Source organism: Trichomycterus rosablanca, chromosome 20 (assembly GCF_030014385.1).
Source record: "Trichomycterus rosablanca isolate fTriRos1 chromosome 20, fTriRos1.hap1, whole genome shotgun sequence".
NCBI classification, from domain to species: Eukaryota; Metazoa; Chordata; class Actinopteri; order Siluriformes; family Trichomycteridae; genus Trichomycterus; species Trichomycterus rosablanca.
Window position 1 is genome coordinate 664,058 of NC_086007.1, and position 13,443 is coordinate 677,500.

The window sequence follows — 13,443 nt, forward strand, 5'->3', positions numbered from 1 at the left end:
TACAGTTGTGAGATTTCTGCATGTGTTCATGGATGTGGTTGCGTGTTCACTTCGTCTCTGTAATACCAAACGTAGATTCACTGTATGCTAAAAGTATGTGGACACCTGACCATCGGTCAATCCCGCGGGTGTGTGGAGGCAATAGAAAAAGCTTTCGCACACTCAGAAAGTGCGTCTGTGTACATTTCACCATCCATATTTGACATCTTTTACTCAAAGAAAGAAAGAAAACGGTTTAAAGTGATCAATCTGAAGTGTTAGGACTCCACTGAACCACAACGATGTTTAATCTCTCCGGGAGTGTGCAGCCTGTTAAAATTCATCCAAGGTTCGAAACTAAATGATTGAAGAAAAACATGAAAAGAATGTTGGTGTGTTAAATAAGCTTTGGCCGCTGTTCACTGTATAGAATGTTATTTATTTATTTATTTATTTATTTATTTATTTATTTATTTATTTATTTATTTTTATGGTCAGTTCAGTCGTCCAGCGCAGCACAGAACATTAAATGTGTAGAATAAATGAGCTCCATCATGCAGCGTGTAGTGCTTACTGAGATGAATGTGGAAGAGGTTTTCACTACAAGCTTCTGAACTGATTTTATTTCCTTTACTCAATTGCTTCTGCCGTGTGTGTGTGTGTGTGTGTGTGTGTGTGTGTGTGTGTTTTGGGAGGTAATGGAAAGTGAATCGGAGCCGTCGCTGAGCTCGCCGAATGAGGCAGCGGCCACTTGTAAAGCTTGATGAAATCACTCTGGAGAATCAGAAGCTAGTTTAGTAACTCTCGGCCACGCTGGACCCCAAACTTCCACGATGAGCCGAAACGTTAAAACCACCGGGGGTTCACATACTTTTTCTGTACTTGGAACCACCTTCTGAAGGTCTTTGAAGGGCTGGAGGAAACTCCAGACGATGGAGATGGAGACCGTCGACGTGGAGAACGAGCAGAACTCTACAGTGACCGGAGGCGAGGTTCAAACCAAGGAGCTCGGGGCTTCCTGCCGTGCCAGCACGTCTCAGTTTAAAACGAGATTCATCCTCGTTTGTGGAGGAACTTTGTGCCCGCTGTTCAGGTGGCATCTGAAGAGATTCTCTGGTTTTCCACCCCCATAACCGTTTGAGCTAATCGGTACATTATTGATGAGACGGAGCGGTGCCAGGCTGGGTAAACGATGCCAGTGTGTGTGTAGCGTGATGGATGGTGATGATCGTCAACGGGACAGATGACCTCTGTGTAATGATGATAATAAACCACGCCCTTGTGGATGCCATCGTGTCCCGCTTGGTGGTTATTTAGAACGGAGCCATTTAGCTTCACGTCAGATCAGATCTGCCTGGACTTCTGAGGAACGTCCTTCAGCTTCGTACATCATCTGGAACGTCGTTATCGCCGGTGTTAAGTCATAACAGAGATCAGGACCTCCGACAGAGATCCACTGTATAACCCAAAGTATGTGTGGCCCTGACCATGAGCTTATTGGACGTCTCATTGCAGAACCATAACTATGTGTGGCTATAACAGCCTCCACTCCTCTGGGAAGTCTTTCTGCAAGATTTTGGAGAGTGTCTGTAGGCTTTTGTGTTTATTTAGACCTGTAAAGCTTTGTGAGGACTGTCTGATGTTGAACCAGAAGGCCTGGCAATCAACATTTAGGAGGCGTGTCCACATACTCTTGGCCATGTAGGGTTCTTTTTCCAGTCTGGATAAAGCAAGGTGGTTTCATCCGCAGAACTGCTGCTTACTGGATGTTTTGGGGTTTTCTTAGGGATCATTTTGTGTAAACTTTCTCAGAAGAAGATCAGCTTTCTCAAACTAAGCTCAAACCTGGTACCAACAACCACACCACGCTGAAGGTCCGACTGACTGACTACATGAATGAGCAGGTGTACAGGTGTTCCTAATAAAGTGGCCACTGAGTGAAGGTCTACGGTACACATTGTGGTCTGTGCATCTGATGGATGGATCAAGTTCCTGATTGATTAGTCCAATAATCTAAACCTCCAAACCTTGGAATGTTCAAGATTCCGAGACAGGCAGGTTCTGCCACAGTGTCTGCAGACAAAGGTCTGGGTGTGGTCAGGAGCGTTGATGGTCCTGCTCTTCCGCTTGCTCCTTTTCTCTTCCAGACCGGCTCTTTGGGCGTCCTCGAAGGACTGGACGGCTGTATGAACTGTCCTCCACCAGGGACCAGTGGGAAGGGCTGATGTTACAGGTGATGAGGGAGGACTTGAGGAGGACCTTGTAGCCCTCCTTTGGGCCCCTCTGTTGCGCCGGCCATACAGCGCGACCTTGGGCGTGCGATGGTCATCCATTCTGGACACGTGGCCTGCCCAACGAAGCCGTGCCTTGAGGAGCATGGCTTCTACTCGGGTGATCTCCGCCTGCTCGAGGACCTCGACGTTGGTGACGTCTCACTCTATCACTTACTTCTTATGCCTGGGGTAAATTTAACCACCAATCCACCTTCTAGCTACGATTTCGACAGGAGAGAACTGAAAAAGTGGTGGGATTTGAACCAGCAACCTTCTGATTACCAGTCCAGTCCCTTAATCACTGAGCTACCACTGTTCTCCTGTTTGTTTGTCCTCATGTAGTTGATGTTGTTAGCTTTTTTTGATCTCTTTAGTCTCTCGAGCTTTGTGAGGTTCATAATTTTGTTTTGGACGACGTTGGCCGTTCCCCAAATGCTTATAAAATATCTGGAATGCTAAACGCCAAAACGCAAAATGCTAATGCACAACAATTAACACGCTAATCAGCCAGATGGTCCTGACACGCACCATCGTTACTCTAATGTACCAGAAGTCCCAGTTGGGGTCAAAATGATTATATTTAAAGCTTGAAATGTTGGATAATTGGTAAATTACTTTTCAAGCATCGACAAGCCGGTAAATATAAAATCATTTAGCGACTCCAGCGGCTCAGCGGTGAAGTGGCTGGACCGGTGATTGGAATGTTGTTGGGTTAAGTTCCAGTACTGCTTGGATTCAGAGATGGGGACTCGTTTCAAATGACTCGGACTCGACTCGTGACTCAGAAAAAATGACTCGTGTACAACAAAAGTCAGCAGCATTAGTTACGTGTGATAATTATATATATATATGATCCGACATCATTCTGATCGTGTCATTTTCTGCTCTCTAATAATAATAATAATAATAATAATAATAATAATAATAATAATAACGCTCCGGCCGTCTTAACCCACAACACACACAAAGTGTAAATGTTCCAGCAGCTTCCGGCGTAGTGATGAAGCGTCGCTCCCTACTTAAAATGGTGGAATACCCTACGTAGTGCACTTCACAGGAACAGCCGGGGTGAATGGAACGCTCCTACAGAATCGGCGCTAATGGTTGAAAGACGCTTTCTGAACCAATCAGAGCTTCTGATTGTAATTGTTAGTAAGAAATGCTGTTATTTGCATTTATTCGGTTTGCGTCACACAGATGACGTGGTAATGAAACGCTCGATCGGCTTTCTAACGACTTCCTGTTTTACTTCACCACCGGGAAAAGTTTGGAGGTTTTTAATTATAAGCACATTTACAAAATAACGGATTCTGTTCCTAATGGGACGCGCGCTTATAAATGTAATAGCATCTGGAAGAACAGAAGCTAAGGTAAGCAGCGGTTATGATTGTTTTTGCCGTGTTTGGGATTTTGGCCGCTGTACCGTGATTTATCGAGCGCTTTTGTTCTGTAATGAAAACAAAACGTATCAGTTGAAGCTTTTAACTGGAACCTTCTTGTTACAGAAATTACATTCATTTACACAATGAGGAGGAAAGTAAAGACACGAAGTAAAACGGATAAATACACTCGCTAATCTGTTGTTGTTTTTATCTGAACTTACAGATTATTTCTTTATTTCTACGCTACATTTACAATATATGTTTTGTGTAGATTATATTGACTCGGACTCTAGCCTAAAGACTAAACATGACAAAGAGTGATCCGGTGTTTCAGCCACGGCCACTTTTTAACCCTAGGTGAACACATGTTTTGGTTTGGAGAAGCTCCATCCTGTTCCAGCATGTCTGTGGTGTTAATACACTAACATGACCTGTTCAGAATCCCTACATCGACCCCATGAACATTTGGGATGAACTGGAAGGTCAGTAATGGACAGTGTAAATGAATAAATTATTATCGTATAAAGGTAAAAAGTCTCTCAACCCTTGGCGCTGCCGCCCTCCCTCTGTTCAGTGCATTTAGCTTCTAAACGCTTCTAAATTATCCTCCCATTAAAAAACATCTGCTGGGTCTGTGGTGCCAACAGTGAACATTCGCCAAAAAACCATTAGCAAAGTTGATTAAATGAACCGCTGTGCCAGTGTAGGTTAAATACAGCGGCTGCTCTCAGTACAGACGAGGTTCCAGACCTCTAATCCTCAAAGTATATAAAATATACGACATATTATACAGAACAACCACAGGATGTTATATTCAGGGTGCTACTAAATTCACGGGGAAATGATGATCACAGATTTGATGTCACACATTTCACGTCAGTCAGTAAATTTCTCATCACTACTGTGGTAACTTCATCTACAAATGTGATCTTCTTCGTAGGAGATTCAGTAGAAACACGGTCAGGTTATGAAGTTGGTAGAAGGTTTTGTAGAACATTCCATTTTGAAATTTCTACTTTATTCCCTCTGATAAAAAAAACATAAATATTTACGCTTCTTCATGACAAAATGGTAAAAACATGAAAGTCTTTCCAGAAAAAAACGGTTCTGTTGTTTGTTCAGGCGGTGAAGAACATGGAGAACATGTTCTACAGGTGTACTGCTTATACATGAGACAGCAGATGCTACACATGCATAAACACACACACACACACGTCTGCACTCCAGGCCACAGTTAGGTCGTGTTAGAGACAGATCATCTCAGGATCTGCTCCACGCTCTCGATGTTCTCCGAGCTCTGCAGGAACGAACGAGTGTATCATTTATTTTGGGACGGCGTGACATTTAGCTGAAGACACGGCACACTCAGATTTCATTACACAGTCAGACATAATCAATCGATCCCAAAACCATCGAACCGGCAGCAGAAGAAAAACGTTCTGGGTTTATAATCAAACGTGATGCCTGAGCACCAGCTTCAGATGATAAGACCTGGACTGATCAGAAACTGTGTTTAATGGGGTTTAGTTTAGAGATCGAACCCAGATCAGGTCTTTATGGCTTTGTGCCTAAACTGGAGCAGGAAAGGGCCTTCCCCAAACTGTGAATACAAAAACTAAATGAATACTGAATGTTGACCAGCATAACCAGTAAAGAACCAGTAAACATAGAGTCTGGTTTGATGATCAGTAAAACCAACATAAACAAAATGAATACTGGTCATAAACCAGTAATAAAAAGATTCAATAGGCCAGTTTGGTGATCAGTAAAAACCAGTATAAACTAAATACTTACAAGTGTGTGACCAGCAATAACGAGCATAACGACACAACAGTGCCAACAGTACAAACCAGTATAACCAGCACAAACAAAATTAATACTCTACATGCTTTGTTACCCCCCTTTCACCCTGTTCTTCAATGGTCAGGACCACCACAGAGCAGGTATTATTTAGGTGGTGGATCATTCTCAGCACTGCAGTGACACTGACATGGTGGTGGTGTGTTAGTGTGTGTTGTGCTGGTATGAGTGGATCAGACACAGCAGCGCTGCTGGAGTTTTTAAATACCATGTCCACTCACTGTCCACTCTATTAGACACTCCTACCTAGTCGGTCCACCTTGTAGATGTAAAGTCAGAGACGATCGCTCATCTATTGCTGCTGTTTGAGTCGCTCATCTTCTAGACCTTCATCAGTGCTCACATGGCGCTGCCCACGGGGCGCTGTTGGCTGGATATTTTTGGTTGGTGGACTATTTTCACTCCAGCAGTGACAGTGAGGTGTTTAGAAACTCCAGCAGCGCTGCTGTGTCTGATCCACTCATACCAGCACAACACACACTAACACACCAGCACCATGTCAGTGTCACTGCAGTGCTGAGAATCATCCACCACCTAAATAATACCTGCTCTGTGGTGGTCCTGTGAGGGTCCTGACCATTGAAGAACAGCATGAAAGGGGGTAACAAAGCATGTAGAGAAACAGATGGACTACAGTCAGTAATTGTAGAACTACAAAGTGCTTCTATATGGTAAGTGGAGCTGATAAAATGGACAGTGAGTGTAGAAACAAGGAGGTGGTTTTAATGTTATGGCTGATCGGTGTATATTTATCAGTACAGCACTGCACAGCTTATTCGGATCACTAAATAAAACCTGGGTGGCTAACCGTGGAGAAAACGTCGCCTCTCTTGGATGTGCTCAGGAACTCCGGAACACTTTATATGATCAGATTTTTAACATCCATATCGATAGTTTGGTTTTGCTTTACCAGTAAAAAGTTGCTTCAATGGCCTTCCCGGTCACCCAATCTGAATCGTGACCAAGAGTTCACATGATTGGCATCGAGGCTGCGTCCTTCACCCCCTGACCCTCATCAGAAATCAGAACGCGTCCCGACGTCTCAGAAAACTTCACGATTTCCTCTACCGCTACCGCCTCACATCTCACAAATCCAGACTAATCGAGTGAACGGTAAACAAAAGAGAAACAAACAGATTAGGATCTCGACTCAGGGGGGCGTCCCGCTCCGCCAGACGCCGGCTCACGTGGGATTAAACCAGCAAGGTTTTCTGAAACACACACACACACACACACACATCCATTCCCGTCCTGTTTTACAGCCGTCTGAACACCCTGGAGCTCGGGGTTCTGGAGCATGAGAACGCTTCACTTTACTCATTATGCTCGTTGAGACGAGGAGGAGATTAATTCAGGGATTTGAGTTTTAAAACCTTCAGTTTAATAAAAATCTGGAGATCTGAGGAACGCGAGCGCGGCGAGCGGCCTGCAGGAACGTCCGAAAAATAAACGGGTTTCTTATAAAGCGGCGGGGGTGGGGGGGTGCTGTCGGGGGGGGGGCCTGTACTAACTGTTATACTGGCGACGAGATAAAGATGCATATAGGTAGGAACTATATACAAAGGTGGCTCGGTGGGTAGCACTGTCGTCTCACAGCAAGAAGGTCCTGGGTTTGATCCCCAGCTGAAGTGGTCTGGGTCCCATCTGTGTGGAGTTTGTATGTTCTCCCCGTGTCTGTGTGGGTTTCCTCTGGGAGCTCCGGTTTCCTCCCACAGTACAAACACACGCAGTCAGGTTAATATAGTGTGTGTGTGTGTGCCCTGTGATGGCAACCTGTCCGGGGTGTTTTTGCTGGTTCCATCCCACCAGGACCCTGACCAGGATGAAGTGGTGGTAAAACAATGAATGCTAGCTAACACAGGCAGTCGAAATGAGCTGTTCAATATTTGGCTTCGTAGAGATGCTCAGTTTAAAAGCATTATGGGAAATGTAGTACGTAGTAGAATGTAGACAATTCATGTGATGGGGCGTGGCATGAAGGGGCGTGGCATGTCTCAGTAATCCAGGATAAAACAGAAAGCTTTACGATTTGCTGTTGTACCACCATGATTTTACTGGGGACCTCTGTCCTGATTTTGGATATACACTCTTCCCCCTGCTCTGTGCTGACCTCTGCAGGTTGCACAACACGCTTCCTATCTCACTACTACCCGAAACGTAAATCCGTCAGCCCCGTGTTTAGAGAGTCTCAGCACGTACGGACCAGCGTCACGCTGATCCCACCAGATCGTCCCGCCTCCACCAGACAGCGGGTGTCCAAATAAAAAACAAGAATAAAATCCTGCACTCCAGTTAAACGTGGACGTTTCGGTTTACAGCAGCCGAGAACAAACACGCTCAGAGTCGCCGAGTCTCACCGCAATTTATAATATTCTAATAAATCTGTCCAATTTAGAGACGATAAAGCTCTCGAGTTACTGCCTCACACGCACTGTGCTGGAAGTGGAGGAGGATGTGGAGGTGAGCGTGGGGAGAGGGGAAGGTGGGCGTTTTATAGAGCTGCGATGCTTTCTCAGAAATATTTTTGAGAAAAACCCGAACCTTTACATTTTATTAGCCAATCAAACATCACCGACCAGGAACCTTCACAGAGTCTCAGACTAAAAAAAACAAGATGAAGTTCTTGCTTCCAACATCTCAGAAATATCAGAAATACTTTCAGTTCTGTAGCAAAACTCAACTCTGTAGATCTTATTTGTCAATAATAATAATAATAATAATAATAATAATCTTAATAATAATAACAATAATAACAATATCATTAATAATAATAATAATAATATCAATAATAATAATAATAATATCAATAATAATAATCTTAATAATAATAATCTTAATAATAATAATCTTAATAATAATAATCTTAATAATAATAATAATAATCTTAATAATAATATCATTAGTAATATTAATAATAACAATAATATTAATAATAATAATATCAATAATAATAATAACACTAATAATTATAATAATATAAAATAAAACAACAACATTCAGTCCTTGTCTGTTTTACCACCACTTTATCCTGGTCAAGGTTGCGGTGGATCACTGGGTGAAAGGTAAGACACACCCCAGACATTGGACTGTGGGAGGAAACCCATGCAGGCATAGGGAAAACATGCAAAACTCAGAAAGGACCCAGATCGCTCCACCTGGGAATCGAACCAAGGACCTTATTGCTGTGAGGTGAAAGTGCTACCCACGAGCTACTGCACCGCCCAATGACAGCAACGAAAAAAAAGATGTCAAAAATAATCAATTAAAGAGCAGGTACATCACAGTCAGTGTCTGAATACTTTTGGCCATACAGTGTATTTGTGTATCTGTGTTGTAGTAAAATGCTTGTTGGTATTTCTTGTAGCGTGTAGCTGCTGAGTGCACCAGGACCGAGTGTTTGTGGACGAATAAGCTTTACTAACAGGGATAAATTGCCAATAAAGCTAAAAAGCCATCAGTTAGCGTTATGCTAATTCAATAAATGGAATTCGTTCAGGGTTTGATTTGTAGCACAAATTCGTCCTTTTGTCCTTGTCGAAAGCAACAGCAACCACAAAACTCTCGTTCAGTCTGATAATAGAGAAGCACGGTTTCAACCACGACAAAATCAAACATTAAATAAACAGAAGTGTGAAAGATTTACGGTCGGATCAAACCAGATGTCATTTGGAGGATTTTAGTGGTTCACAAATGAACCTTTAAAGTTTTATTTCTTTTTTACTCTGCAGGGCTTCATAAAGCACTAAATACAGGAATTGCAATATTTGTGGCCGGGTTTTATTAACCGGCCTGGTCAGGTCTGAGAGGGTGAAGGTCAGATGAAGGTCAGATGAAGGTCGGAATCCTCATCTTGCCATTGTGACAGCAGCTAGGACGTACGTGCTGAGGCTCTCTGTGGAACTCCACCACTGCTGCTTGGATAAATGGTGAGTCTTGGTCATGCTGTTTTGAGTTCCAAAAAATCCCTAAACCTACAGATCCACCCAAAAACACTTACTACATCTAAAGACCCACCCCAAATCACTACCAAACCTACAGACCAAACCCATATTCCAACAGATCCACCTTCAGACCCATGCAAAGAGCTGCAGGTCCACCTATAAACCAACCCAGTTCCTACAGATACACCCCCAGAACCATCCCACGCCCCTTCAGATCCAGCCCAGTGTCTACAGATCCACCTACAGACCCCTCCTCAGCCACTTCAGATCCACCTAAAGTCCTACAGATCTAACTATATACCAACCCAATTCCTACAGATCCACCTCCAGAACGATCCTCAGCTGCATCAGATCCACCCAAATTCCTACAGATCCACCTATAAACCAACCCAATTCCTACAGATCCACCTATAAACCAACCCAATTCCTACAGATACACCTCCAGAATCATCACAAGCCCTTCCAGATCCAGCCCAGTGTCTACAGAAACACCTACAGACCCAACCCAAACCCCTCTGTACCCCGTCAGCAGTATTGGAGTGAATTTATTGAGCACTGACTTGAATTGAATTGACACTACAACATTTACACACTTTAGCAATCCGTGTCCACATACTTTCGCCTACATAACAGCGCCAGCGTCACCAGGATTCGCATCGGCGCTTTCATTACTCTCGCCTCCATTATTACAGCGCACCGTCATCCCGATAAATCATCCCGACTCGGCGTCATAACCGAGGAAAAGGTCTCAGAACCTGGGAAATAAAAACAGACACGGTCAGCGAGCAGGTCACATGACCCCCATCAATCTTCTCCCATTTAGTACGTGAGGTTCCATTTCTGCTTCGTTTTATTCCGTCCCTTCATCACTGGGGAGAAAAGGCAGAAGAGGAGAGAGGGTAATAACTCCCGAGTCCAGAGCTGAGAGATCCCATAAACTCCATCGATCCGGAGTAAATAAAAGCGGAATCCCAGAGACGTTCACATTTCCTCACACTGATAAACACGACCTGTTAGCTGCACTAAATTATATAAAAACATCTACTTTTAATTACATAATCAATCGAATTTATTCATTCTGTGATTAAAATTCAGCACTTTTATGTCTGCAGTTCCAATAAACACTTTATTTATGTGGCTCGGCGTGAAATAAATCCGTCCCATTACTCAGTTCCATTTCCTCGGCTGCTCCCGTTAGGGGTCGCTGGCGGATCGTGATCCACATTATTGATTTGGTACAGTTTTTACGCCGGATGCCCTTCCTGACACGCCCCTCCCTATTTTATCCGGGCTTGGGACCGGCGCCACAATGCACTGGTTTGTGCATCTAGTGGCTGGTACCTATAGGGCAATTCAGTGTCTCCGATTAACCTGACTGCATGTTTTTGGACTGTGGGAGGAAACCGGAGGAGGAAACCCACACAGACACGGGGAGAACCTGCAAACTCCACACAGAAAGGACCCGGACCGCCCCACCTGGGGATCGAACCCAGGACCTTCTTGCTGTGAGGCGACAGTGCTACCCACCGAGCCACCGTGCCGCCCAAATCCGTCCCATTACTAAAGAGAATAAAAAAACAAAGACCTTCCCCGAGCCCCAGTGTTACCAGTCCACAAACCCAGACTATCTAATAGATGTAACTTTTGGCGTATATTTTAGTTTGCGTCACAGTTTTACATTCAGCCCAGACACACACACACACACACACACTCATGTTAATATTCAGTACAGTTTGAAACAAACACGGGTCTAGATCAGAATATGAACGAGTTTCTGACGTTTGTTCAGATGATAAAAACAACACACACACACACACAGCTTTAGGATTAACTATGACGATGGGTCCAGGCTGAGTGGACCATCTCCACACCAAACCCACCGGACCACGCCTTTATGGAGTGGGATTTGTGGACCATTAAATCAGTTCCCCACTTGTACACTTACCTGGAAGTATCATGAACCATTTCGCCCATATCATTATTGTTAATTCAGTAATTAGAAGCAGTGTCCTAATACTTTTGACCATGTGTACTTTGGTACTGTACCACATTATAGTGGACAGTGGTAACTCAGTGGTTAGATCTCTGAGCTACCAAAACAAAGCGTAGTGGAAGAACCCTGGCTCTACCAAGCAGCCACGTGTGGGTCCTTGAGCGTGGCCCTCTGAGTGCCAGGGGCCCCGTGTAGTGCTTGACAAACGACTGTACTGTACAGATGTATATATAGCGATGGAGGTATTCTCCTCCTCCTTCTACCGATGTTCTTGGACGTTCTGTACAGAGCTCTCCAGACTTCCCATTTCTAGTGACACTGTAAATGCCACTGCTTTCACCTGGTCAGGGTAACAGTGGGTATAATTCACCCGGTGAGAGGCAGGAAACACCCTGGACACGGGGCACACACACACACATTCCCACCCGGTAATCAAACGCAGAACCATATTGCCGTGAAGCAGCAGCACTACTTACTTTCGGGAGGAAACCAGAGCACCCGGAGGAAACCCACACAACAAAGACCCCACAGTGGTTTACAAGATGTAACGTAAAGCCTCCACAAGGGGGCGTTCATGTACAAGTTCATTTGGTTTTTATGTACCCGCCCCGCTCTAACAGATATAACCGAATCCCCAAGACTGCCACGCCCTTCTAGGTGTATGTAAACTTTTGACCTGCGGGCAGAAAATCTTTGGTGCTGTTGATGGAAAGGAATTCACTTACTCACACACCGATTAGTTTATTAGTTTATTGATTATTGACACATGAATCTGATCAGAGGGTGACGGGGGTGGGTGATGGAGGTGGTGGTGGTGGGGGGGGGGGGGGGGGGGGGTGTTTATAAGGGAATGTTGGCGTGTTTCTTCCACGGGTTGCTCTGCTTCTTGCTGGCCAGAACCTCCAGATCCCTGCAGATCCTCCTGCGCGTGGTGGACGGCTGGATGATGTCATCCACAAAGCCTGCGGGGGGAAAGAAGCGGCGCGTGAGCGTGTGCGTCGCATTAACACAGCATCAAGGTGGAGCACAGGGTACAGCCAGGGGGCGCTAAGGTGACTAAATCTGAGGTTAACCTTGTTGCCTGGGTAACAGCGCCTCCTAGTGGCTGGTTGAGGTATCAGTAGGAGAGGTGGAGGAATACATTTTATTCCTCCAATTTAGTCATATCCAATTCCCTACTGCACCGGCTGCACCACCCCCTATTTTGGGTGCAGTCGCCGGCTGTCAGCGGAGAGACACGCTATGCTCTACGTGATTCCCCCACCACTCGAGTTGGTGCCTCGACCAGCCAGTAGAGGTCTCATTTGCAGCAGGAACGAGAAGCCCAGTCCTCCCTCCCTCCCTCTGGCACCCGGCCAGGTCGATAGTGCAGATCCCTTCTTTAGGCACACGTGAGGCCACGTGACCATGAGCTGAAGGTGAGGAGGCGTGACGTGTCCCCTCACCTCTGACGGCAGCAGGGAACGGGTTGGCAAACTTCTCCGCGTACTCGGCCTCGGCCTCCGCCTGGTTCTCCTTCCCCCTGAAGATGATCTGCACTGCACCCTGGGAAACGGCCGCACACACACACACACACACACACACACACACACAGGTCATGTGATCAGCAGCACTGGAATAATGGCATGTGTGTATTTACGGTGTCGTACAGCGGTGTGAAAAAGTAATCGCCCCCTTTCGGACTGCATAGATCCTGTCTCAAATTCAAGTGGGAACCTTAAAGCTTCTACAGGAACAGGTCTACGAACTTTCTGGATCTCAATACACTACATGGACAAAAGTATTGGGACACCTGAGCATGATCTTGCTGGACACCCCGTTCCAAAACTGTTTTTATATTGAACTGCTCCGTCTTTCCTTTGTAGCTTTTATATCATCCACTTATCTAGGAAGCCTTTCTAAAAGACTGCAGAGTCTGAAGTCTGTGGGAATTTGTGCCCATTTATTCGATGGTCAATAGAGTCAGCAAGAGAAGGCTTGGCTTGCAATCCAAGCTGAATTCATCCCAAAGGTAA

General features: G+C 45.0%; 1 protein-coding gene across 1 annotated transcript in view; it reads right to left on the reverse strand.

Annotated features, from left to right (window-relative positions):
- Positions 1–12,164: 12,164 nt before the first annotated feature.
- The window catches only part of pccb (propionyl-CoA carboxylase subunit beta), a 12,206-nt gene continuing 10,927 nt past the window's right edge, over positions 12,165–13,443 (reverse strand). Inside the window, exons 13-14 of the mRNA XM_063017064.1 lie at positions 12,874–12,973; positions 12,165–12,390 (exon numbers count right to left, since the gene is read on the reverse strand). Of these exons, the coding sequence (XP_062873134.1) occupies positions 12,269–12,390; positions 12,874–12,973 (222 nt within the window). The 3' untranslated portion in view covers positions 12,165–12,268. The remainder of the gene's footprint in view (positions 12,391–12,873; positions 12,974–13,443) is intronic.